Source organism: Aedes albopictus, chromosome 2, assembly GCF_035046485.1.
Source record: "Aedes albopictus strain Foshan chromosome 2, AalbF5, whole genome shotgun sequence".
Classification (NCBI taxonomy): Eukaryota; Metazoa; Arthropoda; class Insecta; order Diptera; family Culicidae; genus Aedes; species Aedes albopictus.
Window position 1 is genome coordinate 464,056,022 of NC_085137.1, and position 25,267 is coordinate 464,081,288.

General features: G+C 47.0%; 2 protein-coding genes across 2 annotated transcripts; both read right to left on the reverse strand.

Moving 5' to 3' along the window:
- Window positions 1-7,522: 7,522 nt before the first annotated feature.
- LOC109427924 (uncharacterized) lies at window positions 7,523-13,799 on the reverse strand. The gene is made up of 4 exons (XM_062848640.1): window positions 9,564-13,799; window positions 8,401-9,495; window positions 7,866-8,180; window positions 7,523-7,801 (listed from the first exon to the last, which is right to left on the reverse strand). Exons 1-4 carry the CDS (start codon window positions 13,797-13,799, stop codon window positions 7,523-7,525), a joined length of 5,925 nt encoding a protein of 1,974 aa, XP_062704624.1.
- A 1,540-nt stretch (window positions 13,800-15,339) lies between these two features.
- On the reverse strand, window positions 15,340-21,616 carry LOC134286937 (uncharacterized). Its single transcript, XM_062848641.1, has 4 exons — window positions 17,381-21,616; window positions 16,218-17,312; window positions 15,683-15,997; window positions 15,340-15,618 (listed from the first exon to the last, which is right to left on the reverse strand). The coding sequence occupies exons 1-4, from the start codon at window positions 21,614-21,616 to the stop codon at window positions 15,340-15,342; spliced, it is 5,925 nt and encodes a 1,974-aa protein (XP_062704625.1).
- Between the last annotated feature and the right edge of the window lie 3,651 nt (window positions 21,617-25,267).

Here is a 25,267-nt window from a genome sequence, read left to right on the forward strand (position 1 = left end):
GTTTGTTTCAAAATGCAGTTACGCCCTTTGGAAATGTCGGTGCCGATTTTTCCTGAAAAAATCGTAAATTTCTGATTTTTTGTAGTTCTTTGGCCAAATTTATATCAATAATGTTCTGCAAACTTGTTCTGAATATATACGCAAATATTTTAAAATCATAAAATGTATGGGAATTTGAGATAAGTTTGAAGTTATAACAAAATTGTATATTTTTCCTGAAAAAATCGTAAATTTCTGAATTTTCTGTAGTTCTTTGGCCAAATTTATATCAATAATGTTCTGCAAACTTGTTTTGGATAAATACACAAATATTTTAAAATCATAAAATGTATGGGAATTCGAGATTAGTTTGAAGTTATAACAAAACTGTATATTTTTCCTGAAAAATTCGTTGTTTCTGAATTTTTGTAGTTCTTCTGCCAGATTTACATCAATAATGTTCTGCAAACTTGTTCTGGATAAATACGCAAATATTTTAAGATCATTAAATGTATGGGAATTCAAGATTAGTTTGAAGTTGTAACAAAATTGTATATTTTTCCTGAAAAAATCGCAAATTTCTGAATTTTTGTAGTTCTTTTGCCAGATTTACATCAATTATGTCCTACAAACTTGTTCTGGATAAATACGCAAATATTTTAATATCATAAAATGTATGGGAATTCAAGATTAGTTTGAAATTATAACAAAATTGTATATTTTTCCTGAAAAAATCACAAATTTCTGAATTTTTGTAGTTCTTTTGCCAGGTTTACATCAATAATGTTCTGCAAACTTGTTCTGGATAAATACGCAAATATTTTAAAATCATAAAATGTATGGGAATTCGAGATTAGTTTGAAGTTATAACGAAATTGTATATTTTTCCTGAAAAATTCGTAGTTTTCTGAATTTTTTGTAGTTCTTTGAAGAGAAAAATATCAACCATGTTCTGAGAATTTCTTCCTTAAGTATATGCGCACATTTTAAAATAAAAAAATACATTGGTCATCGCGACAAATTTAAAGTTACAAAAGAAAATATGGTTTTCTCTGTATTATACGTAGTTTTGTGAATATATTGCAGTGCTTTGAGTGATAAATAATCACTATAATCACATTGTTAGCTTTATTACACTCGTGTGGGCTTTTCACCATCAAAAAATCATGTGGTCATCGCGATAAATTTAAAGTTCTGCTCTAACATAAAAATCTTACGAAATTTATAACGACTTGCTCCGGGTTTTTTAGTACTAGAAATTAGAATTTTGATCAGAGAAAATTTTCAAAACATGTATACTCATCCAGAGATCCTAAAAAATTCATTGCTAAAAAAATTTTTGAAATCGGACTTGTAACGTCCGAGATATAGAAGGTTGAAATTAGCGTTCCAACTTTTTTTGAGGCATCGGCGTTTGAGTGTTAATTAATTTGTGGGCACACCACCCACTATTTATTAGGCAATTTAGGTAAATACAAACCATCTTTTAGCCGACATATCAATTTTGAAAGAAAAAAAAAACAATCTAAAGTACTAATACAAATACACTACGGAAACACGTAATATTATAACCTAATTTTTGCACGGATTACAAAATTATTGACTATTTGCATAACTTGAACATCCATCATCCCAATAATATCTCTTATAGGTGATTGTAGAGGTCTTCCGATTCGCAACATTTCATCCTGCATAAGCGTTCTGGGATCCGTATATTTTCTGCAGTGCCAGAGGACGTGATCAAAATGTTCGTAGTCTTCTCCACATTCACAAACGTTGGATTGGGTGATTTTAATTCTGAAAAGATGCGCATTCAAGGTATAATGGTTAGATATGATTCTGGACATGTTTTTGATGAATTTTGGATCGGAATTCATTTCTGAAAACCAGGGTTTACGTTTTACGTTAGGAAGGATACTGTAGCAAAATCTACCGAGATTGCTATGATTCCATTGGTTTTGCCAAATTTGCATTGTAGTATCCTTTATGACGGTGTGAAAATCCTGTGGTTCTATTGGTCGATGAAATTGTTCCCCTTGTGTAGTACCTTCTTTTGCAAGGGTGTCTGCATACTCATTTCCGTGTATTCCGGAATGAGAAGGAACCCAAATAAATGAAATTTTAAAACTTTGTTCTTGGAGTTGGGAAATACATTTTCTAATTTTCAGTACCATGGTGCTAGTCTTGGAGGACAATCTCATTTTTAAAATGGCTTCTAAAGAGCTCAAACTGTCTGAGCAAATTAAGAATGCTCCAGGTAGTAAGTGACCAATATATTCCAATACATACCATATTGCCGTTAATTCAGCCATATACACTGAACACGGTTCGGCTAAACTAAAACTTGCTTGATGACTAATGCTATAAACCCCGAACCCCGCAAGTCCGTCTAATAAAGATCCGTCTGTAAAAAATACGTTATGATCTTCAAAAGCAGATGATCTTTCTTTGAAAATGGCTCGCAACATTCTTGGTTCAATATACGGCATGTCTCTCGTCACCGACAGTAGAGACTTGTCAACTATTATTTCAGGAAATGCAGATGAAGGATCTATGTCGAAATAATTGATATGGTCTTCAGGTGCCGAAGGAATTGTTAAACAGATTCGGTATGATTTAAGGTAACTGGATTGAGGATTTAGTTCGAAAAGTTTATCTATGTTGTCGATAATTGGCGAAGATGATATATGTTTGGCTACTAAGTATCTTGAATTCAACTGAAGAAACCGAACTTCAATTGGAGGAACTCCTGCTAGCACTTCAACTGACATAGTGTGAGTTGATGTCATTAATCCTAAGCATATCCGTAGACTCTTATATTGAATCCTCTCTAATTTTAAAAAATGTGTTTTTGCAGTTTGATGGAACACAAAGCAACCATATTCCATTACTGACAATATAGTTGTTTTGTACAGTTTAATCATATCATTTGGATGTGCGCCCCACCACGTACTCGATATTGTTCGAAGAAAATTTACGCGTTTTTGGCATTTCTTAACAAGATATTCTATGTGCAACTTCCAAGTACATTTCTGATCATACCAAATTCCGAGATATTTAGAGCTGGTTGCTTGGCATATGCTTTCTAAACCTAGTCGTAGTTGTACATTTGAAGGGAAAACTTTTTTTGAAAATACTACTATTTCTGACTTACTAGGCGAAAATGTAAATCCTAGGTTATTGGCCCATTCCATAAGATTATTTAACGTAGATTGTAAATACTGTTTTGCTAGAGCTGAGTTTTTAACAAATGTCCAAATGCAACTATCATCTGCATATTGAACTAAAACACACTCATTGTGAATGCATTTATCAATATCACTGGTATACATATTGTAAAGTAACGGACTTAAAACAGATCCCTGTGTTAACCCAATAAAACTACAACGGATTTGTGCTATCTTATTGGTCTGTTCAAAATGTAATTCCTTGTAAGAAAGCAACGAATATAGAAAGCTTGCTAGTTTAGTTGGAACTCCTAGGTCGTTCATCTTTTTACAGAGTATATCAATTAATACTGAGTCATAGGCACCCTTTATGTCCAAAAATACGGTTGCAAGCTCCTGTTTTAAGGTATAGGCTACTTGGATATCGGTTGCCAATAGCACTTGACAATCTCTTGTACTTCTGGATTGCCTAAATCCATATTGTGTAGGAGATAAGATGTTATTCTTTTCGGCCCACGATTCTAAACGAAATTGAATCATTTTCTCTAAAGTTTTTCGATAACACGATAGTAATCCAATGGGACGGTATGATTCTGCATAGCCTGGATTTTTGCCAGGTTTTTGAATTGCAATAATTTTAACTGCTGACCATGATCTGGGAATTGCATTATTCTGAATAATCCAATTGAAGCAATTTAGTAAAATAAGTTTAGCCTGTTCTGGTAATTTTTTAATTAAAAGGAATTTCACATTGTCTAATCCTGGCGATGAATTATTACAAGCTGATAGGGCATGTTCTAGTTCAGTAATAGTATAGTCCTGAGTTAAATCTGCGAAAGAATCCGAATTCTCACTTCTAAAGTTCGGTTTATCACCAGGAACGAATGAAGGGCATATCAATTGAGCAAAATCTTGAATCCATTCAGAATCATATCTATCCAGGTTACAAGGTGGGGGCACATAGTTGCGCATTTTACGTGCTGTGCTCCACAAAGAACTAAGCGCAGTTTGTCCATCTAGTGATTCCACATACGATTTCCAAAAATTTCTCTTCTTTGCTTTAAGAAGGCGCTTACTTTTTGCTTCTATTTTACGATAATTCAGATAATGTTCAGTTGAACCAGATTTCCTAAACATTTTAAATGCTTCAGATCTTTGATTGACAATTTCGGTGCAATCTGAATCCCACCATATTGTGGGAGTCTTAGATCGGCGAGGATTTTTCGGAACGGGCTTAGTTTGAGCATTAATTGCTGCTTCGTAGATAGTCGAAGTCAACAAAGGATATAGTTCGTCCGGCTGAATATCGTCGAAGTTTTCGATAGCATTCAATATCGATGATGAGTAATCATCCCAATTTATGTGTCGGCAGAGATCAAATGATACAGTTGTATGATCAAATTCGTAGGTACCAAAAGTGATATGGACAGGAAGGTGATCACTGTTTGCTGGATCGTTCATGACCGTCCAGGATGAATTTAACGCAAGGGATGAAGAGCACAAAGAAAGATCGACTCGGCTACATTTTTGAGGAGGACAAGCTATACGCGTAATTTCTCCAGTATTCAAAACAGAAAGTTGAAATTCATCTAACGCTTCGTAAATGAGGTTTGCTCTAGCATCATCTACTGCCTCTCCCCATTCAGTGCCGTGTGAATTAAAATCCCCTAATATGAATGCTGGTTGAGGAATTTGGCGTATTACGTTACGTAAAATGTAGTTATTCAATTTTGCTGATGGTGCTATGTAAACGGAAGCAACTGTAACTCTACGTCCATCGATTTTGATGGAACATGCGACTATTTCAATTGGGGAACAACTATCGATCCTTACACGTTCGAACGAGTAATTATTCTTTATACCAATCAATACTCCTCCGGCTCTAGTATCACGATCCAGACGAACAATATTAAACGAGGGAATGCTGAAGAATAAACTATCTACAAGAAATGTTTCCGAGAGTACAAAGCAATCAGCTTCTACTTGATTGATAAAATTACGAAGATTTCCTATTTTTGGCAAAATGCTTCTGCAGTTCCATTGTAAAATGAAAAACCTACCCTTGTGATTTGAATTAGCCATCGATAGACAAAAACAAACCAAGGAGGGGCAACGACGTTATGAGCTTCGAAAGAATGGTCTTGAAAATGGGAGTCAATTTCAACAAAAAGTCGACCCAGAAATTACTTAGATTAAACGCTTCTGCTAAGAGGTGAATCAGCTGAGGAATATCGAATTTATCCGTGCTTTGCTTCGACTGTGAAGTTTCTGGTTCTCGGGGGTTTCTTTCTGATGGTGGGAGTGGAGGAAAATCGTCTTTCTTGAATCCAGGTATGTCTTGCGACGACCTTGTAGGTTTCGAAGATTGACCATGAGAGAGCGAACACTTGTCGTTCTCCTGTTTTGCACGTTTCGGGTTTTGAACAGATCGCAGTTTTTTCCTCTTTGGAGGAACGTACCTGCTATGATGTGCTTCTACCGCTTCGTCATCAAAATCTGACAGGTCACTCAACGAACTGTAGGTGTTTTCATGCTCAAAGCTTTGCGAAACAGGAGCTTTTACCATGGCTGCGTAACTCAGTTTGGACTTCTGTACAACTCTCGCCTTGGCTAGCTTCATTTGTTTCTTGTACATGGGACACTCGTTCTTGTACACGTGAGAACCCTTGCAATACAGACAAGCTGGTTGCTCAATTGTGCATTCGCCTTCTGTGTGGCGTTTACCACACGTATCACAACAAGCCTTGTTCGAACAATAGATCTGCGTGTGACCAAACTTTTTACATTTGGCACAAAGCATGACCTTCGGGGTGTACACGCGAACACGTATGAGAGCCTGACCTATTTCGACGTAATCTGGAAGAATTGTTCCTTCAAAAGTGACACGTATGTCGTTACTGGGAATGTAGGTTTTCGTACTGCCCTCGACCTGAACTTCGGCCAATTGTTGGCATTCAAGAATAGACACCTGAGGAACACGCGGATCATCGAATTTTCCGAACCCTTCTTTTGTGAGGCAGTTCAGGTCCATTTCAGCTTGATTAATTACCCCATCAATCTCAACTTTTTCGCTGGGAATGTAGACGCGATAGAGCCGGCTAAGAAGCTCGTTATACACAACATTGTTGGCTTCTGACCGATCGGAGAAAATGATCCGAACCTTTGTGAACCCGAGCTGTTTGACTTCCTTTACTGACCGATAATGTTTATGGACCTCTGCGGAAACGAGTAGAACTTTGACAGGCTTATCTTTCTGGCGAACGAACACTTCGAACGGACCCTTGCAGGACTCCGGGTAGCATCTGTGCCGAAGAGGCATTTGGTTAGGAAACGACTGAGAGGCATTGGCGGTTGATGATGGCGGCGTGGGGGACGTGGCTTTGGATGATGACGATGGCGGCAGTGGTGGTGGATGGGCGCGGGCTGATTGCAGTTGTTGAGACTGGACTAGAGGGGCCGATTGAGTGGACGACGAGAGCGCTGGCGGCGGAGAAGAATCAAGCAAAGACAACTGAGTTTGTAGAATCGGCTGAAGCTGCTGTGCGGAACTATGAGGATCGGGTGGTTTAACTTTAGCCGGGGGTTCTTCACTGTGGTCGCTGTCTTGGTCCATGGCTTGCAATGGAAGCAACGCTCCCAAGCAGGTCAGACCCTTTGGTGGTCTCGAAACTATATGCACTCGATTAGAAAGAATAAACGAAAAAAGTACTTATCTGCAAACTGAAAAGCAAAACCGAAAGAGAGTGGAATGGTACGGACTTAGTAGTGGACTGTAAGTATCGATTGTCCGTCCAGACCGGGTTCTTCTGAGGTCCTTGACCTCGGCCTTCGATCACTGACCTTTTCGTCTATAGTAAACAACTACGCGAATTTTGCACTGAACTACGACCGGACCGTTTATTTAAACACGAGTGACGTGGGCAACGTATTGGAGCTAACTAATGTATTTCTGCCTGAGTACAAATAATCTCACCCGCAGGCGGGTTTGCTCTCGAGAAGCGAGAGTAATATTGCTCTTTTCATGAGTTTCTATTAGTTAGGAAAGTGATCTAAAGAGATCGTATGAGACCAGAATCAGTGGTTCTCCATCTGACTATTTCGGACCGAACATGCCGGCCGCCTTGAAACCAGACGGGTTTCAAACAAGAACTAATACGTATGAATTCAAGTTGGAATTGACCTTTGATCTACTGCTACTTCACTTCTTAAAACTAACAAGTTTTGGATTTGTATTGGATTTCACTTTGCTGCTACTGTTGAACTTCGCCGACCCTGCCGACGGGACACCGCCACGCCTGTGCGTACGGTGGGGAACTGCTGCTGATTGCGGGACATGCTGCTTCTTCGCGCCTCACGCGCCGACACGCGTTGCCGGCTCACGTGCGCTTCCTGTGTGTAGGGGCGATCTCCAGGGATGCCGTGCGGATGCACAGCGAGAATGGCTTCCTCTTCTTCTGGTGGCTTGATTGGACTTGCTTCGGGGACTTCGGGGTGGCTTTACTGGGCTGCTTTACGGTGCTTCGTTTCGGATCGATCGGGGTCATCGTCTGGCACGACCTTGCGCCACTCCATCGGTTGATGGCTGGCTTCCTTCCTTGCTGCTTGCGGTACTTCGTAGTGGTGGTGCGTATGGTGATGGTTTGGTTGGTGATTTCCTCGAAAAGGATTGGATGTAGTTTGCTGTATTGTAGTATTCTGAAACCGGAACAACTTACCTACCCAGGCAAAAACGGTGCCTGAAGATCCTTCGTAGAGTGGGATGGTGGTCGCCTGGGTGGCAGTGTTCTCGGAACGTGGACTCTTCTGTGGTCGGATGACCACCCTTCGTTGACTTCGTGCTTCGTGCCTTCGGAGCCCTGGTCGACAGGATGAGCTGGCCAAGCCCAATGCCAACCAGTTGACGACGGCTGTTGGAGGGGTACCATGGCTTCCTCCGGTGAGAGATGGTAGCGAGCGCTGTGGTGCTACCGACGATTTGCAAACGATTAGCTTATTTCTTAACTTGCGATGACCCTTGTGGTCACCGCCGACGCTCTGTGCGTCGGACCTTCACCATACCATATTGACGTTCACATTACATGCACAAACGATACAACCTTGACCTTTTACCGAGATGATTGCCCCTTTGATGACTTGACAATAACTTGGGTGGTGCCGTGGCACCGGAATGCACTCGGAGAGTGGCTTAAGCGGTGGAAACGTGGTTGGCAATAGGATTGTTTTCATCGTTGTCCCGGATGGGAAGCGGACAGACCTTCGAAATCCCACGATCGAAGCATCCGTCTTTGGTGCGAACCGTGACGACGCGAATATTGCCGTCCGAACCTTCGAAAACCGTGACGACCCTACCCAAGTGCCACTTCAGTGGAGGGGCGTTCTCATCTTTCAGTAGAACCATTGTGCCGACTTGGATGTTGTTCCGTTGCTTCGTCCACTTGGTGCGGTTGTGGAGATCCGAGAGATATTGCGTAGACCACCTCCTCCAGACCTGCTGCGCCACCTGCTGAGCACTCTCCCACTTCGACAGGCGATTGGTGGGAAGATCCTGCAAATCTGGCTCCGGGATGGCAGTCAGGGGTCGCTGAACCAGGAAGTGCCCTGGAGTTAGAGCCTCGAAATCGCTGGGATCACTGCTGATTGGGGTTAGCGGACGTGAGTTGAGGACCGCTTCGATCTGCGCCAGTGCAGTCAACATTTCGTCCACCTTCAAAACCTTTGTTCCAACAGCCTTCTTGAAGTGCCCTTTAAAGGACTTGACCTGCGCCTCCCAGAGTCCGCCGAAGTTTGGCGTGCGGGGAGGGATGAATCGGAACTCGATGCCATCGGAACTGGTGTCCTTGATAAGTTGCTCTTGGAACTTCTGGTCGTGAAACAGTCGATGCAGCTCGGTTAGCTCCCGTTTCGCTCCGACGAAGGTCGTTGCGTTATCGCACATTATCAATTGGGGCTTGCCGCGACGAGCTGCGAACCGTTTCAGCGCTGCTAGGAACGCTTGGGTGGTTAGGTCCATCACCAGCTCCAGATGGACGGCCTTCACTACTAGGCAGACAAAAATCGCTACGTAGCACTTCACTGGACTCGCTCGACGATTGGAGTAGTTGACTTGGAATGGACCGCAGTAGTCCACGCCGACGTTCATGAACGGTGGTGCAGGGTTGACTCTCGCTGACGGAAGATCAGCCATCAACTGGTCCAAAACCTTGGGCTTGCTGCGAAAGCACGGGATGCATCCGTGAATCACCTTCCTGGCCAAACTGTGGATGTGAACTGGCCAGAACTTTCCGCGGACCGCCGAAATCAGCAGCTGCTGACCGGCGTGAAAGAGCTTGTAGTGGAAGTGCCGTACGATCTGGTCGTTGCGAGAGGGTGCTTGTGGTGTAGAATATAAGGATGCTTGCGATCGGACGATATCGATGCCTTAGAGAGCCGGCCGCCGACGCGCATCACGCCGTCACAAAGTTGTGGATGCAGTGCAGCGATATTGGACGAGTCGTGGACAGATCCCTTTTTGGCCAACTCTTTTAGCTCCTGCGGATAGCATTCCTGCTGGGACAAGCGAACAAGAGCGATAGTTGCCTGCTCCTGGTCGGCAAGCGACAAGGGACCAGTCTTCCTGGACGACCGATTGCATTTTTGCGAGTTGTGCCGAAATCGAAGCAGCAGTGCCACGATGCGGACGAGTTCTGTGAACGACGATCGTTCGCCGAAGATTGCACTCGGCTGAACTGCTTGAGCCGGGAAGGCAGGTGTTGGTCGTTCTTCCAGCATGGCCGAGTCCAATTCGGCGTTGGGGGGATCACCTGCGTCTGGCCAAAACTGTTGGTCTTGAGCCAACCACTGCGGGCCTTCGAACCAAAGTGTTTGGTACTGAAGGTGTGCTGGTGACATTCCACGAGAGATGAGATCTGCCGGGTTATCGGTGCCCGGAACATGACTCCAAACTCCATCCTTGGTTAGATGCTGGATCTCCGATACGCGGTTTGCTACGAAGACTTGCCACCGAGAGGGTAGCGAAGCCAGCCAGCACTTGACAATCATCGAGTCTGTCCAGAAGTACGCTGGAAGGTTCGGGTGGATCTGGCTGTACTTCTCGTACAGGTGACTCAGCAAAAGTGCCGAGGACAGCTCGAGGCGGGGGATACTCATCTTCTTCTTTTTCCTCTGGAGGCTTTCCAAAGGTGCTACTCGTGACTTGGAGGTGATCAGTCGGACAGTGACAGTGCCATCCGACGCAGTACAACGGAGGTACAGGCACGCTCCGTATGCAGCTTCCGATGCATCGCAGAACCCGTGTAGCTGCACTTCTATGCAGTCGTCGCTGACGCCCAGCCAGCGGGGAATCGATAGGGACTCTAATGCGACCATGTTCTGCTTGTATTCTGTCCACATTTCCTGCAGAGACTCGTCGAGAGGATCATCCCAGTCGCATTTTAGCAGCCACAGCCGCTGGATGAAGATTTTCGCTTGGACTACAACTGGCCCAACCAGGCCCAGTGGATCAAAGAAGCAAGCAGCGTCGGAGTGAACACTGCGCTTCGTGATAGAGGTGGAATTGGATCTCCACTCGGGGAAGGTGAAGCAAAAATCGTCGGACTGAGTGTCCCATCGCAATCCCAGAGTCTTGACCGTTGCGCTTGAGGAGTCTAGATCCAGGACTGACCGCTCGTCTCGTAGATGCTTGGGCAAGGTCGAAAGCAGCTCCGGTGAGTTTGAGTTCCACTTTCGCAGGGTGAACCCAGCCGTGTTAGTCAGCTCGATGACTTCGTTCATCAGCTGCCGTGCTTTGGGGACGGTATCCGCTCCTGACAACATATCGTCGACGTAAAAGTCTTCTTGGACAACCCGAGCCGCAATCGGATACGTAGGTCCACTGTCTTCTCCCAGCTTCTTCAGGCACCTTGTGGCCAGATACGGAGCACTCGCAGTGCCGTACGTGACCGTCAGCAGTTCAAACGTCTTCACCGATTCCTCCGGTGTGTCTCTCCAAAGGATGCGCTGTAGATGTTGATCTTCCTCTGGAACCCGGACCATCCGATACATTTTGGCTACATCGGCGATGACGGCGATCCGGTGTTGACGAAATCGGAGAATTGTGGATATCAGATCGTTCTGAACGACCGGCCCCACCATCAAAGCGTCGTTGAGCGAGATGCCGCTAGAAGTCCGACACGACGCATCAAAGACGACTCTCAACTTTGTTGTTGTGCTGTCCGGTCGCAACACCGCGTGATGCGGCATGTAGTACACCGGATCTCCGATGGCCTGCTCTCCGTCAACTTCCTTCATGTGGCCCATCAGGAGATATTCATGGATAAACTCCTTGTAGGACTCCTTAAGTTCGGCGTTCAGGGCGAACCGCTTCTCCAAGCCGATGAACCGCTTCATGGCTATTGCACGGGACTCTCCTAATCGCTCCAGCATGTGCTCCTTCTTTGGCAGGCTTACCACAAACCGGCCTTCTTCGTCCCGAGTCGTTGTTTGCTTGAACATTTCTTCACAGGCTGTTTCTTCCACTGAATGGGTCCGGTTGACATGACAGGTCTCCAAGTCCCAGAACCTGGCGATCATTTCCTGGAGGTCTGCCGTCGAACACACGTAGTTGACTGTTGTGGGCAGCGAGCTTGCCACTTCCGGAATCCTTCCAGAGACGACCCAGCCAAAGACTGTGTCTTGCAACGTCGGTCCTCTATCGCACAACTTTCTTCTTCCGGTCCGCAGTAAGTCGAAGTAGAACTCCGCCCCAATAATCATATCGACCGGACCGGGCTCTCCGAACGTGGGATCCGCTAGAACCACATCGGAGGGAATCTCCAGTAATTCCATCCGCACAGGTTTGAGCGGCAACGTTTGAGTGATTTTCGGCAAAACGTGGAACTGCATCAGCTCACCGAACGAGGAAATTGACGAGTGTCTTGGTTCGATGTTTGCCTCCACAGATTTCGTGGAGGTTGCGCTGCTGTTGCCGATACCTTGCACCTTCAGGAAATTTGGCTTCGCCTCGAACTTTAACTTCTTGGAAAAGCTACTGGTCATGTAGCAGAACTCCGAGCACGAATCCAGAAGCGTTCTGGCTAGCGCGGTGTTGCCAAAACGGTCCACCACCTTCACGACAGCAGTTGACATCAACACTTGACGAGTTGTCGTGCCAAAACCGTGTGGTGATTCAGTGGTTTCGAGGGAGATTGCAGGTTGTGGGTCAGTGGTGGGTTGTGGGTGAGTGTTTTGTGAGCGCATCACCGGGTATGATGATGTGGGTTGTGTTTGTGTGGCTGGTTGAGTGGATGATGTTTGTGTCTGGCTTTGTGGTTTCGTACGATTTTGCTGTGACTGTTGCTGGTGTGCTGCTGGAGCTGCACTTGGTCGGGTTTGCGCTTGCGGAACGGGGTGAGGGGCACTAGTGGGAACTGGTGGCTTCGCTGCATAACTGCTGCTCGACGGCCTCTCGAAATGAAGCATAGTGTGGTGTTTTCGTCCGCAGCGGGTGCACGAACCTCGGGAGCATCCTTCGGCGAAGTGTCCTGCCGCGAAGCAGTTTCTGCAGAGTCGCTGCTTGTTGATTTGCTCCACCCGCTGAGGAACACTCATATTCTGCAGCTTGCTGCACTTGAACGGCAGATGATACGTGTCTCCGCAAAACAAGCACCGCCGCTGCGACTGGGCTGACGTGTGCGTCGTCGAGAACCGAGGCGTTGGGCGTTTGTCGACGTCGTGAACCTTCGCAGGAGCAATTGACTGCAGCACTGCGCACTGATCCCTCAAAAACTGCATCAGATCGTCGAACTTGGGAACATCCTTGCTGTTGTGGTGCGTCTCCCAATTTCGAAGCGTCGACGAATCGAGACGAGAACACACCATATATGCTAAAATCGTCGACCAGTTGGCTGGCTGTTCCCCGATTTTTGTCAGCATCAGCAGGTTCTTGTCGAATTCACTGATGAGGTGATTCAACGCTTCGCAGTTTTCTCTACGAAGCGGTTCTACAGCAAACAACGCGTCCAGATGGGCTTTTACGATAAGTTTTTTATTTTCGTACTTCTTCTCCAGCAACTTCCAGGCCACCTCGTAGTTGTCGCCCGTAAGGTCCAGCGAAGCCAACTCGTGGAGCGCCTCTCCTGTGGTTGAGGATCGCAGGTAGGTGAGTTTGTCGACTTCCGCCAGTTGCTGGTTGTTGTGGATCAGACTCCGAAAGGTGTCTCGAAAGCTAGTCCAATCTTGGATTCTTCCACCGAAGCTCGGTAGTTTAATGTCCGGCAGTTTGACTCGGGACATTGGCACCGCTTCCACGACATTCCGGACGTTGCTGGTTAGTGGTTCTTCCTTCTTTGGACGCAGCTGAAGCAACGCGGCCTTAACTTCGAAGTACTGCTCCTGGATGGTGTACAGCGACTCTTCGAAACCTTTCTTCCGCTTCTCTCGTTCTGCTCGGGTGTTCTCGGCGATCTTTACTTCACTGCTGTCTTCATCGTCGAAAAACAGCTCGATTTTCCGTCGAACGCTGTAGAACTTCTTCATCGCTTCTTCCAGGGTTTCCAGGCGGACATCTACTTGGGTTTCGTGCTTTCCTTTCTGGAAGTTCTGAACGAAGCGCGCGATCCCATTCATGAGACCGACTAGCTGCTGTTCTTGTTTCTTCAGCTCCTTGTATTCCTCCATTGTCACCATCTGCACTTTTCACGATAATCACCCGCAACTTCGCAGTACTGCTGGGCGATAAAGTCACTCTTGGTTGCGGCAATTCACTGTTCTTAGCACTAGTTCAAATAAATATTTGTTGCACTGCAGTCACTACACTCTACAGCAGTACTGTGAAATCGCCAATCAAGTTCACTAAAGAGCACTTTATTTGTTCACTGATTCAGCATGACCGCGCGACCTGCAACGCTTGACGTACCGCGCGACCGACCAACAAACCAGCTAATTGACCAAGGATTCATAAGCAGCAAAAAGACAGCGAGTTGCGAAAAACCATCGACAAAGACCAAGAACTATTCATCCCAGGGCCAACTCAATCCAAGCCAAAACCCGGAAGAAAAATCGCTCATTTGATAGTTCAAATTTCATTTAATTTCACTCAATTGAACCCATCACATGCAACACAACCCAACCACACAAACCATGCAATACTTCCCTGACGGCAATTGAGATGATCCGTTGACTGCCGCATTCAATTCCGTTCCACCGAAGACACGTTCCGATGCTCGCCGCCGATGCTCGCTGGTAGATCTCCGTCGTCTGCTACGTCGAATTTCAAGCTCGTTGAGTGCGGTTGTCTCCGTTCGAACACTACCGGCGCGCGATGCACTGCTTTACTTTGCCACGGCGATACAATACCGGCGATAACACTTCACACAATCAATTTCTTTCTTATTCAATTCCTACAGCGGGAATTGTTTTCAGTTGACTACACAGCGCACTATCATCTTTCGTCATGGACGACGCACTAAAGGTTTTGCTGCTCCAACGTAGTGGACACTGCCCGGCTGCGAGTCAAATTGCCACTCTTCCCGCTCACTTTAATTAATTAATAGCCCCACCGGTGCAAATCCGGTTCGAAGGACCAATGGAATGGTACGGACTTAGTAGTGGACTGTAAGTATCGATTGTCCGTCCAGACCGGGTTCTTCTGAGGTCCTTGACCTCGGCCTTCGATCACTGACCTTTTCGTCTATAGTAAACAACTACGCGAATTTTGCACTGAACTACGACCGGACCGTTTATTTAAACACGAGTGACGTGGGCAACGTATTGGAGCTAACTAATGTATTTCTGCCTGAGTACAAATAATCTCACCCGCAGGCGGGTTTGCTCTCGAGAAGCGAGAGTAATATTGCTCTTTTCATGAGTTTCTATTAGTTAGGAAAGTGATCTAAAGAGATCGTATGAGACCAGAATCAGTGGTTCTCCATCTGACTATTTCGGACCGAACATGCCGGCCGCCTTGAAACCAGACGGGTTTCAAACAAGAACTAATACGTATGAATTCAAGTTGGAATTGACCTTTGATCTACTGCTACTTCACTTCTTAAAACTAACAAGTTTTGGATTTGTATTGGATTTCACTTTGCTGCTACTGTTGAACTTCGCCGACCCTGCCGACGGGACACCGCCACGCCTGTGCGTACGGTGGGGAACTGCTGCTGATTGCGGGACATGCTGCTTCTTCGCGCCTCACGCGCCGACACGCGTTGCCGGCTCACGTGCGCTTCCTGTGTGTAGGGGCGATCTCCAGGGATGCCGTGCGGATGCACAGCGAGAATGGCTTCCTCTTCTTCTGGTGGCTTGATTGGACTTGCTTCGGGGACTTCGGGGTGGCTTTACTGGGCTGCTTTACGGTGCTTCGTTTCGGATCGATCGGGGTCATCGTCTGGCACGACCTTGCGCCACTCCATCGGTTGATGGCTGGCTTCCTTCCTTGCTGCTTGCGGTACTTCGTAGTGGTGGTGCGTATGGTGATGGTTTGGTTGGTGATTTCCTCGAAAAGGATTGGATGTAGTTTGCTGTATTGTAGTATTCTGAAACCGGAACAACTTACCTACCCAGGCAAAAACGGTGCCTGAAGATCCTTCGTAGAGTGGGATGGTGGTCGCCTGGGTGGCAGTGTTCTCGGAACGTGGACTCTTCTGTGGTCGGATGACCACCCTTCGTTGACTTCGTGCTTCGTGCCTTCGGAGCCCTGGTCGACAGGATGAGCTGGCCAAGCCCAATGCCAACCAGTTGACGACGGCTGTTGGAGGGGTACCATGGCTTCCTCCGGTGAGAGATGGTAGCGAGCGCTGTGGTGCTACCGACGATTTGCAAACGATTAGCTTATTTCTTAACTTGCGATGACCCTTGTGGTCACCGCCGACGCTCTGTGCGTCGGACCTTCACCATACCATATTGACGTTCACATTACATGCACAAACGATACAACCTTGACCTTTTACCGAGATGATTGCCCCTTTGATGACTTGACAATAACTTGGGTGGTGCCGTGGCACCGGAATGCACTCGGAGAGTGGCTTAAGCGGTGGAAACGTGGTTGGCAATAGGATTGTTTTCATCGTTGTCCCGGATGGGAAGCGGACAGACCTTCGAAATCCCACGATCGAAGCATCCGTCTTTGGTGCGAACCGTGACGACGCGAATATTGCCGTCCGAACCTTCGAAAACCGTGACGACCCTACCCAAGTGCCACTTCAGTGGAGGGGCGTTCTCATCTTTCAGTAGAACCATTGTGCCGACTTGGATGTTGTTCCGTTGCTTCGTCCACTTGGTGCGGTTGTGGAGATCCGAGAGATATTGCGTAGACCACCTCCTCCAGACCTGCTGCGCCACCTGCTGAGCACTCTCCCACTTCGACAGGCGATTGGTGGGAAGATCCTGCAAATCTGGCTCCGGGATGGCAGTCAGGGGTCGCTGAACCAGGAAGTGCCCTGGAGTTAGAGCCTCGAAATCGCTGGGATCACTGCTGATTGGGGTTAGCGGACGTGAGTTGAGGACCGCTTCGATCTGCGCCAGTGCAGTCAACATTTCGTCCACCTTCAAAACCTTTGTTCCAACAGCCTTCTTGAAGTGCCCTTTAAAGGACTTGACCTGCGCCTCCCAGAGTCCGCCGAAGTTTGGCGTGCGGGGAGGGATGAATCGGAACTCGATGCCATCGGAACTGGTGTCCTTGATAAGTTGCTCTTGGAACTTCTGGTCGTGAAACAGTCGATGCAGCTCGGTTAGCTCCCGTTTCGCTCCGACGAAGGTCGTTGCGTTATCGCACATTATCAATTGGGGCTTGCCGCGACGAGCTGCGAACCGTTTCAGCGCTGCTAGGAACGCTTGGGTGGTTAGGTCCATCACCAGCTCCAGATGGACGGCCTTCACTACTAGGCAGACAAAAATCGCTACGTAGCACTTCACTGGACTCGCTCGACGATTGGAGTAGTTGACTTGGAATGGACCGCAGTAGTCCACGCCGACGTTCATGAACGGTGGTGCAGGGTTGACTCTCGCTGACGGAAGATCAGCCATCAACTGGTCCAAAACCTTGGGCTTGCTGCGAAAGCACGGGATGCATCCGTGAATCACCTTCCTGGCCAAACTGTGGATGTGAACTGGCCAGAACTTTCCGCGGACCGCCGAAATCAGCAGCTGCTGACCGGCGTGAAAGAGCTTGTAGTGGAAGTGCCGTACGATCTGGTCGTTGCGAGAGGGTGCTTGTGGTGTAGAATATAAGGATGCTTGCGATCGGACGATATCGATGCCTTAGAGAGCCGGCCGCCGACGCGCATCACGCCGTCACAAAGTTGTGGATGCAGTGCAGCGATATTGGACGAGTCGTGGACAGATCCCTTTTTGGCCAACTCTTTTAGCTCCTGCGGATAGCATTCCTGCTGGGACAAGCGAACAAGAGCGATAGTTGCCTGCTCCTGGTCGGCAAGCGACAAGGGACCAGTCTTCCTGGACGACCGATTGCATTTTTGCGAGTTGTGCCGAAATCGAAGCAGCAGTGCCACGATGCGGACGAGTTCTGTGAACGACGATCGTTCGCCGAAGATTGCACTCGGCTGAACTGCTTGAGCCGGGAAGGCAGGTGTTGGTCGTTCTTCCAGCATGGCCGAGTCCAATTCGGCGTTGGGGGGATCACCTGCGTCTGGCCAAAACTGTTGGTCTTGAGCCAACCACTGCGGGCCTTCGAACCAAAGTGTTTGGTACTGAAGGTGTGCTGGTGACATTCCACGAGAGATGAGATCTGCCGGGTTATCGGTGCCCGGAACATGACTCCAAACTCCATCCTTGGTTAGATGCTGGATCTCCGATACGCGGTTTGCTACGAAGACTTGCCACCGAGAGGGTAGCGAAGCCAGCCAGCACTTGACAATCATCGAGTCTGTCCAGAAGTACGCTGGAAGGTTCGGGTGGATCTGGCTGTACTTCTCGTACAGGTGACTCAGCAAAAGTGCCGAGGACAGCTCGAGGCGGGGGATACTCATCTTCTTCTTTTTCCTCTGGAGGCTTTCCAAAGGTGCTACTCGTGACTTGGAGGTGATCAGTCGGACAGTGACAGTGCCATCCGACGCAGTACAACGGAGGTACAGGCACGCTCCGTATGCAGCTTCCGATGCATCGCAGAACCCGTGTAGCTGCACTTCTATGCAGTCGTCGCTGACGCCCAGCCAGCGGGGAATCGATAGGGACTCTAATGCGACCATGTTCTGCTTGTATTCTGTCCACATTTCCTGCAGAGACTCGTCGAGAGGATCATCCCAGTCGCATTTTAGCAGCCACAGCCGCTGGATGAAGATTTTCGCTTGGACTACAACTGGCCCAACCAGGCCCAGTGGATCAAAGAAGCAAGCAGCGTCGGAGTGAACACTGCGCTTCGTGATAGAGGTGGAATTGGATCTCCACTCGGGGAAGGTGAAGCAAAAATCGTCGGACTGAGTGTCCCATCGCAATCCCAGAGTCTTGACCGTTGCGCTTGAGGAGTCTAGATCCAGGACTGACCGCTCGTCTCGTAGATGCTTGGGCAAGGTCGAAAGCAGCTCCGGTGAGTTTGAGTTCCACTTTCGCAGGGTGAACCCAGCCGTGTTAGTCAGCTCGATGACTTCGTTCATCAGCTGCCGTGCTTTGGGGACGGTATCCGCTCCTGACAACATATCGTCGACGTAAAAGTCTTCTTGGACAACCCGAGCCGCAATCGGATACGTAGGTCCACTGTCTTCTCCCAGCTTCTTCAGGCACCTTGTGGCCAGATACGGAGCACTCGCAGTGCCGTACGTGACCGTCAGCAGTTCAAACGTCTTCACCGATTCCTCCGGTGTGTCTCTCCAAAGGATGCGCTGTAGATGTTGATCTTCCTCTGGAACCCGGACCATCCGATACATTTTGGCTACATCGGCGATGACGGCGATCCGGTGTTGACGAAATCGGAGAATTGTGGATATCAGATCGTTCTGAACGACCGGCCCCACCATCAAAGCGTCGTTGAGCGAGATGCCGCTAGAAGTCCGACACGACGCATCAAAGACGACTCTCAACTTTGTTGTTGTGCTGTCCGGTCGCAACACCGCGTGATGCGGCATGTAGTACACCGGATCTCCGATGGCCTGCTCTCCGTCAACTTCCTTCATGTGGCCCATCAGGAGATATTCATGGATAAACTCCTTGTAGGACTCCTTAAGTTCGGCGTTCAGGGCGAACCGCTTCTCCAAGCCGATGAACCGCTTCATGGCTATTGCACGGGACTCTCCTAATCGCTCCAGCATGTGCTCCTTCTTTGGCAGGCTTACCACAAACCGGCCTTCTTCGTCCCGAGTCGTTGTTTGCTTGAACATTTCTTCACAGGCTGTTTCTTCCACTGAATGGGTCCGGTTGACATGACAGGTCTCCAAGTCCCAGAACCTGGCGATCATTTCCTGGAGGTCTGCCGTCGAACACACGTAGTTGACTGTTGTGGGCAGCGAGCTTGCCACTTCCGGAATCCTTCCAGAGACGACCCAGCCAAAGACTGTGTCTTGCAACGTCGGTCCTCTATCGCACAACTTTCTTCTTCCGGTCCGCAGTAAGTCGAAGTAGAACTCCGCCCCAATAATCATATCGACCGGACCGGGCTCTCCGAACGTGGGATCCGCTAGAACCACATCGGAGGGAATCTCCAGTAATTCCATCCGCACAGGTTTGAGCGGCAACGTTTGAGTGATTTTCGGCAAAACGTGGAACTGCATCAGCTCACCGAACGAGGAAATTGACGAGTGTCTTGGTTCGATGTTTGCCTCCACAGATTTCGTGGAGGTTGCGCTGCTGTTGCCGATACCTTGCACCTTCAGGAAATTTGGCTTCGCCTCGAACTTTAACTTCTTGGAAAAGCTACTGGTCATGTAGCAGAACTCCGAGCACGAATCCAGAAGCGTTCTGGCTAGCGCGGTGTTGCCAAAACGGTCCACCACCTTCACGACAGCAGTTGACATCAACACTTGACGAGTTGTCGTGCCAAAACCGTGTGGTGATTCAGTGGTTTCGAGGGAGATTGCAGGTTGTGGGTCAGTGGTGGGTTGTGGGTGAGTGTTTTGTGAGCGCATCACCGGGTATGATGATGTGGGTTGTGTTTGTGTGGCTGGTTGAGTGGATGATGTTTGTGTCTGGCTTTGTGGTTTCGTACGATTTTGCTGTGACTGTTGCTGGTGTGCTGCTGGAGCTGCACTTGGTCGGGTTTGCGCTTGCGGAACGGGGTGAGGGGCACTAGTGGGAACTGGTGGCTTCGCTGCATAACTGCTGCTCGACGGCCTCTCGAAATGAAGCATAGTGTGGTGTTTTCGTCCGCAGCGGGTGCACGAACCTCGGGAGCATCCTTCGGCGAAGTGTCCTGCCGCGAAGCAGTTTCTGCAGAGTCGCTGCTTGTTGATTTGCTCCACCCGCTGAGGAACACTCATATTCTGCAGCTTGCTGCACTTGAACGGCAGATGATACGTGTCTCCGCAAAACAAGCACCGCCGCTGCGACTGGGCTGACGTGTGCGTCGTCGAGAACCGAGGCGTTGGGCGTTTGTCGACGTCGTGAACCTTCGCAGGAGCAATTGACTGCAGCACTGCGCACTGATCCCTCAAAAACTGCATCAGATCGTCGAACTTGGGAACATCCTTGCTGTTGTGGTGCGTCTCCCAATTTCGAAGCGTCGACGAATCGAGACGAGAACACACCATATATGCTAAAATCGTCGACCAGTTGGCTGGCTGTTCCCCGATTTTTGTCAGCATCAGCAGGTTCTTGTCGAATTCACTGATGAGGTGATTCAACGCTTCGCAGTTTTCTCTACGAAGCGGTTCTACAGCAAACAACGCGTCCAGATGGGCTTTTACGATAAGTTTTTTATTTTCGTACTTCTTCTCCAGCAACTTCCAGGCCACCTCGTAGTTGTCGCCCGTAAGGTCCAGCGAAGCCAACTCGTGGAGCGCCTCTCCTGTGGTTGAGGATCGCAGGTAGGTGAGTTTGTCGACTTCCGCCAGTTGCTGGTTGTTGTGGATCAGACTCCGAAAGGTGTCTCGAAAGCTAGTCCAATCTTGGATTCTTCCACCGAAGCTCGGTAGTTTAATGTCCGGCAGTTTGACTCGGGACATTGGCACCGCTTCCACGACATTCCGGACGTTGCTGGTTAGTGGTTCTTCCTTCTTTGGACGCAGCTGAAGCAACGCGGCCTTAACTTCGAAGTACTGCTCCTGGATGGTGTACAGCGACTCTTCGAAACCTTTCTTCCGCTTCTCTCGTTCTGCTCGGGTGTTCTCGGCGATCTTTACTTCACTGCTGTCTTCATCGTCGAAAAACAGCTCGATTTTCCGTCGAACGCTGTAGAACTTCTTCATCGCTTCTTCCAGGGTTTCCAGGCGGACATCTACTTGGGTTTCGTGCTTTCCTTTCTGGAAGTTCTGAACGAAGCGCGCGATCCCATTCATGAGACCGACTAGCTGCTGTTCTTGTTTCTTCAGCTCCTTGTATTCCTCCATTGTCACCATCTTCACTTTTCACGATAATCACCCGCAACTTCACAGTACTGCTGGGCGATAAAGTCACTCTTGGTTGCGGCAATTCACTGTTCTTAGCACTAGTTCAAATAAATATTTGTTGCACTGCAGTCACTACACTCTACAGCAGTACTGTGAAATCGCCAATCAAGTTCACTAAAGAGCACTTTATTTGTTCACTGATTCAGCATGACCGCGCGACCTGCAACGCTTGACGTACCGCGCGACCGACCAACAAACCAGCTAATTGACCAAGGATTCATAAGCAGCAAAAAGACAGCGAGTTGCGAAAAACCATCGACAAAGACCAAGAACTATTCATCCCAGGGCCAACTCAATCCAAGCCAAAACCCGGAAGAAAAATCGCTCATTTGATAGTTCAAATTTCATTTAATTTCACTCAATTGAACCCATCACATGCAACACAACCCAACCACACAAACCATGCAATACTTCCCTGACGGCAATTGAGATGATCCGTTGACTGCCGCATTCAATTCCGTTCCACCGAAGACACGTTCCGATGCTCGCCGCCGATGCTCGCTGGTAGATCTCCGTCGTCTGCTACGTCGAATTTCAAGCTCGTTGAGTGCGGTTGTCTCCGTTCGAACACTACCGGCGCGCGATGCACTGCTTTACTTTGCCACGGCGATACAATACCGGCGATAACACTTCACACAATCAATTTCTTTCTTATTCAATTCCTACAGCGGGAATTGTTTTCAGTTGACTACACAGCGCACTATCATCTTTCGTCATGGACGACGCACTAAAGGTTTTGCTGCTCCAACGTAGTGGACACTGCCCGGCTGCGAGTCAAATTGCCACTCTTCCCGCTCACTTTAATTAATTAATAGCCCCACCGGTGCAAATCCGGTTCGAAGGACCAATGGAATGGTACGGACTTAGTAGTGGACTGTAAGTATCGATTGTCCGTCCAGACCGGGTTCTTCTGAGGTCCTTGACCTCGGCCTTCGATCACTGACCTTTTCGTCTATAGTAAACAACTACGCGAATTTTGCACTGAACTACGACCGGACCGTTTATTTAAACACGAGTGACGTGGGCAACGTATTGGAGCTAACTAATGTATTTCTGCCTGAGTACAAATAATCTCACCCGCAGGCGGGTTTGCTCTCGAGAAGCGAGAGTAATATTGCTCTTTTCATGAGTTTCTATTAGTTAGGAAAGTGATCTAAAGAGATCGTATGAGACCAGAATCAGTGGTTCTCCATCTGACTATTTCGGACCGAACAGAGAGATAGCGCAATAAATGAGATCCCTGAGATCACGGTACTATTATACACTTCTGTACTGAAACGCAGCTGGATATAAAACACAACCGTACTCGTCAATAGCTGAGAAGCAACTGAATGCAATTATATTATTGCATTTATGGTTTGATAGCAACCGATAACAGGAATTGTTTTCAATTTGCTGTCACAGAAACATTTTTCTGCTCTCAGTTTTGATGTTTTAACCGTTAAAACGACCAAAACGACAACAACCTGAGTTATCAAAATTTGCAATATCACAACATCAAAATTAGTTTTCAATTTGCTATCAGCCTTTGCTCGGGTCAGATCTATCTTCAACACAAAAGAACAGCAACGGTCAATCTTTGCAGACTTATGCAAAATGGTGCAGCCCAAGTGGCGTTAGTCCAAGAACCAAGGAATTTCTATCTAGCAAACCTTGTGAATCCGGTGTTTGCTACTTTCAGTAGAAACAAAATGGCAAACTCGCGTGTCCATTGGCGTAGCTAGGATTTTTTTTTCTGGAGGGGGCCCAGGGGAGGTCTGAATTGTGATGGCTTTTAAGCTGGATGGGTGTCCGATATGTGAATATGCAGATCAGCTTTGCAGTTTTGAGGAACCAAAATGACTGTTTAAGATTTGTTCCTAGTTTCGTAAACTATATGAGTACAAATAATTCCTCCAGGATTTTTTCCCATAGCTTGTTGCAGCGATTCTATCATGGATTCCTCAAGAGATTCCTTCAAGAATTCACCCAGGCATATCTTCGAGGATTTGTTTTGGGATATTTTTAGTAGTTCCTCCTCTTTGAGGTTTCCTTCAGGAATTTCTCCAGAAATCCTTCAAGATATTTCTGCAGGTATTTCTTCAGAGATATCTACAGGGATTTCTCCATATATTCCTTCCAGAATTCCGCTAGAGATTGCTCCAATAATTCCATCTGGAATGATTCGAAGTATTTTTGCAGGAATTTATTGAAAACAATCTTTCAGAAAATTATACTAGCGATTATTTAAAAATAATCCAAGAATTGCTTAAAGCATGTGTACCGTAAAATGGGGTAACTTTGATAGTTTCTCAGCGAATTTTCTCAATATTTTTACATTTAACTGTATTTCCCCGAGTTTTATATTTTTAAAACAAGTACTGGGGTATCAGTTATCAATTGCAATTGAAAAATTCGATAATCAAAAATATTTTGGGTAACTTTTAGTTTTTCATATGAGCGAGAATCAGATTTTCATTTTGAGGTAACTTTGATAATGCCCTGAAAACACATCAAGTCTTAAAGAATAATCACAGATTGAAATCTTAGGAGTATGAAGAAGACGCCTTGTAGAATATGTCAGATAAAATTTTTATATCAAAACATTGATTTTTAATAAATTCTACATATAAAAATGAGTTTCTGGAGTACTAAGTGAAAAACACAATGAATTTAGCGATCAAAAATCATTATCTCTGCAATAATATATGCTTAACGGTACATCAACATAAGATTACATGCTATTCATGGTAAATTTTCTTATTTTGGGTAGTTTTTTAATGTTTTATTAACAAATTTTGAACAACACAGATTAATCTACATTAAATTACAAGAGCTACACAAAACACGCGGCGCGAGACAGGACACAACACTTATAGTTCTTACAAACAATTAAAAGGGGTTTTAATTTACCTTTTAAGTCGACCGGTTTCGGGCTCGTCGTTGCCCATCTACAGGACGATGTCCGACTGATTACGTTAGGCACTAATATAATCGTACTGCGTACAGTACTCGTCGACGAAAATACTGTTGTTCTACTGAATTCTCAGCTTTGTCAGGTTGAAGAGGGGTGACTGTATCGGGGCATCGTCTTCATTCATGAGAGGACGATTCGCTGTGGCAATGTACATGGACTCCCATGCGTTTAACTGTGTAGATTTTCTAACATTCTTCACCAGCTTAGCATTTTCCCAATCCGCAGCATGGTCCAAATGAGTGGTGTGTACTGCCACGCTTGATTCATTGGTCCGTTTGTTTTCGACCGCGTGTTTATGTTCACGAAGCCGAATTTTAAACTTCCGGCGAGTTTGCCCAATGTACACCGCAGGGCAGTTTTGACACGGTATTTGGTAGATCCCAGATTTTTCATCCGCTGGGACCTTGTCCTTCAGGTTGCACAACAGGTCTTTCAACGTGTTACTGCTTTTGTATACAACCTGATATCCATGGTGCTCAAGGGTAGCATGAATCGGGTTCGAAATTTTTGGGTAGAACGGAAGGCTGATCCTTTTAACTTCCTCTTTTTCCGGCTTCAATGTCGTGGCATTCCTCCTGTGTTTCTTCCTCTCGTGTTTCCGGAGAATTTTATCCACAAATTCCCTGTTATAGCCA

What these genes read in the sequence shown, in the direction of transcription:
- LOC134286937 (XM_062848641.1), bottom strand. Translation starts at nt 21,616, where the DNA reads ATGGAGGAATACAAGGAGCTGAAGAAACAAGAACAGCAGCTAGTCGGT. An exon ending in TCGATCGTGGGATTTCGAAG is followed by an intron (nt 15,998 to 16,217) that starts GTCTGTCCGCTT and finishes TCCGACGCACAG; the next exon opens with AGCGTCGGCGGTGACCACAA. An exon ending in CAGGCACCGTTTTTGCCTGG is followed by an intron (nt 15,619 to 15,682) that starts GTAGGTAAGTTG and finishes ATCCTTTTCGAG; the next exon opens with GAAATCACCAACCAAACCAT.
- LOC109427924 (XM_062848640.1), bottom strand. Translation starts at nt 13,799, where the DNA reads ATGGAGGAATACAAGGAGCTGAAGAAACAAGAACAGCAGCTAGTCGGT. An exon ending in TCGGCGGCCGGCTCTCTAAG is followed by an intron (nt 9,496 to 9,563) that starts GCATCGATATCG and finishes CGCAACGACCAG; the next exon opens with ATCGTACGGCACTTCCACTA. An exon ending in CAGGCACCGTTTTTGCCTGG is followed by an intron (nt 7,802 to 7,865) that starts GTAGGTAAGTTG and finishes ATCCTTTTCGAG; the next exon opens with GAAATCACCAACCAAACCAT.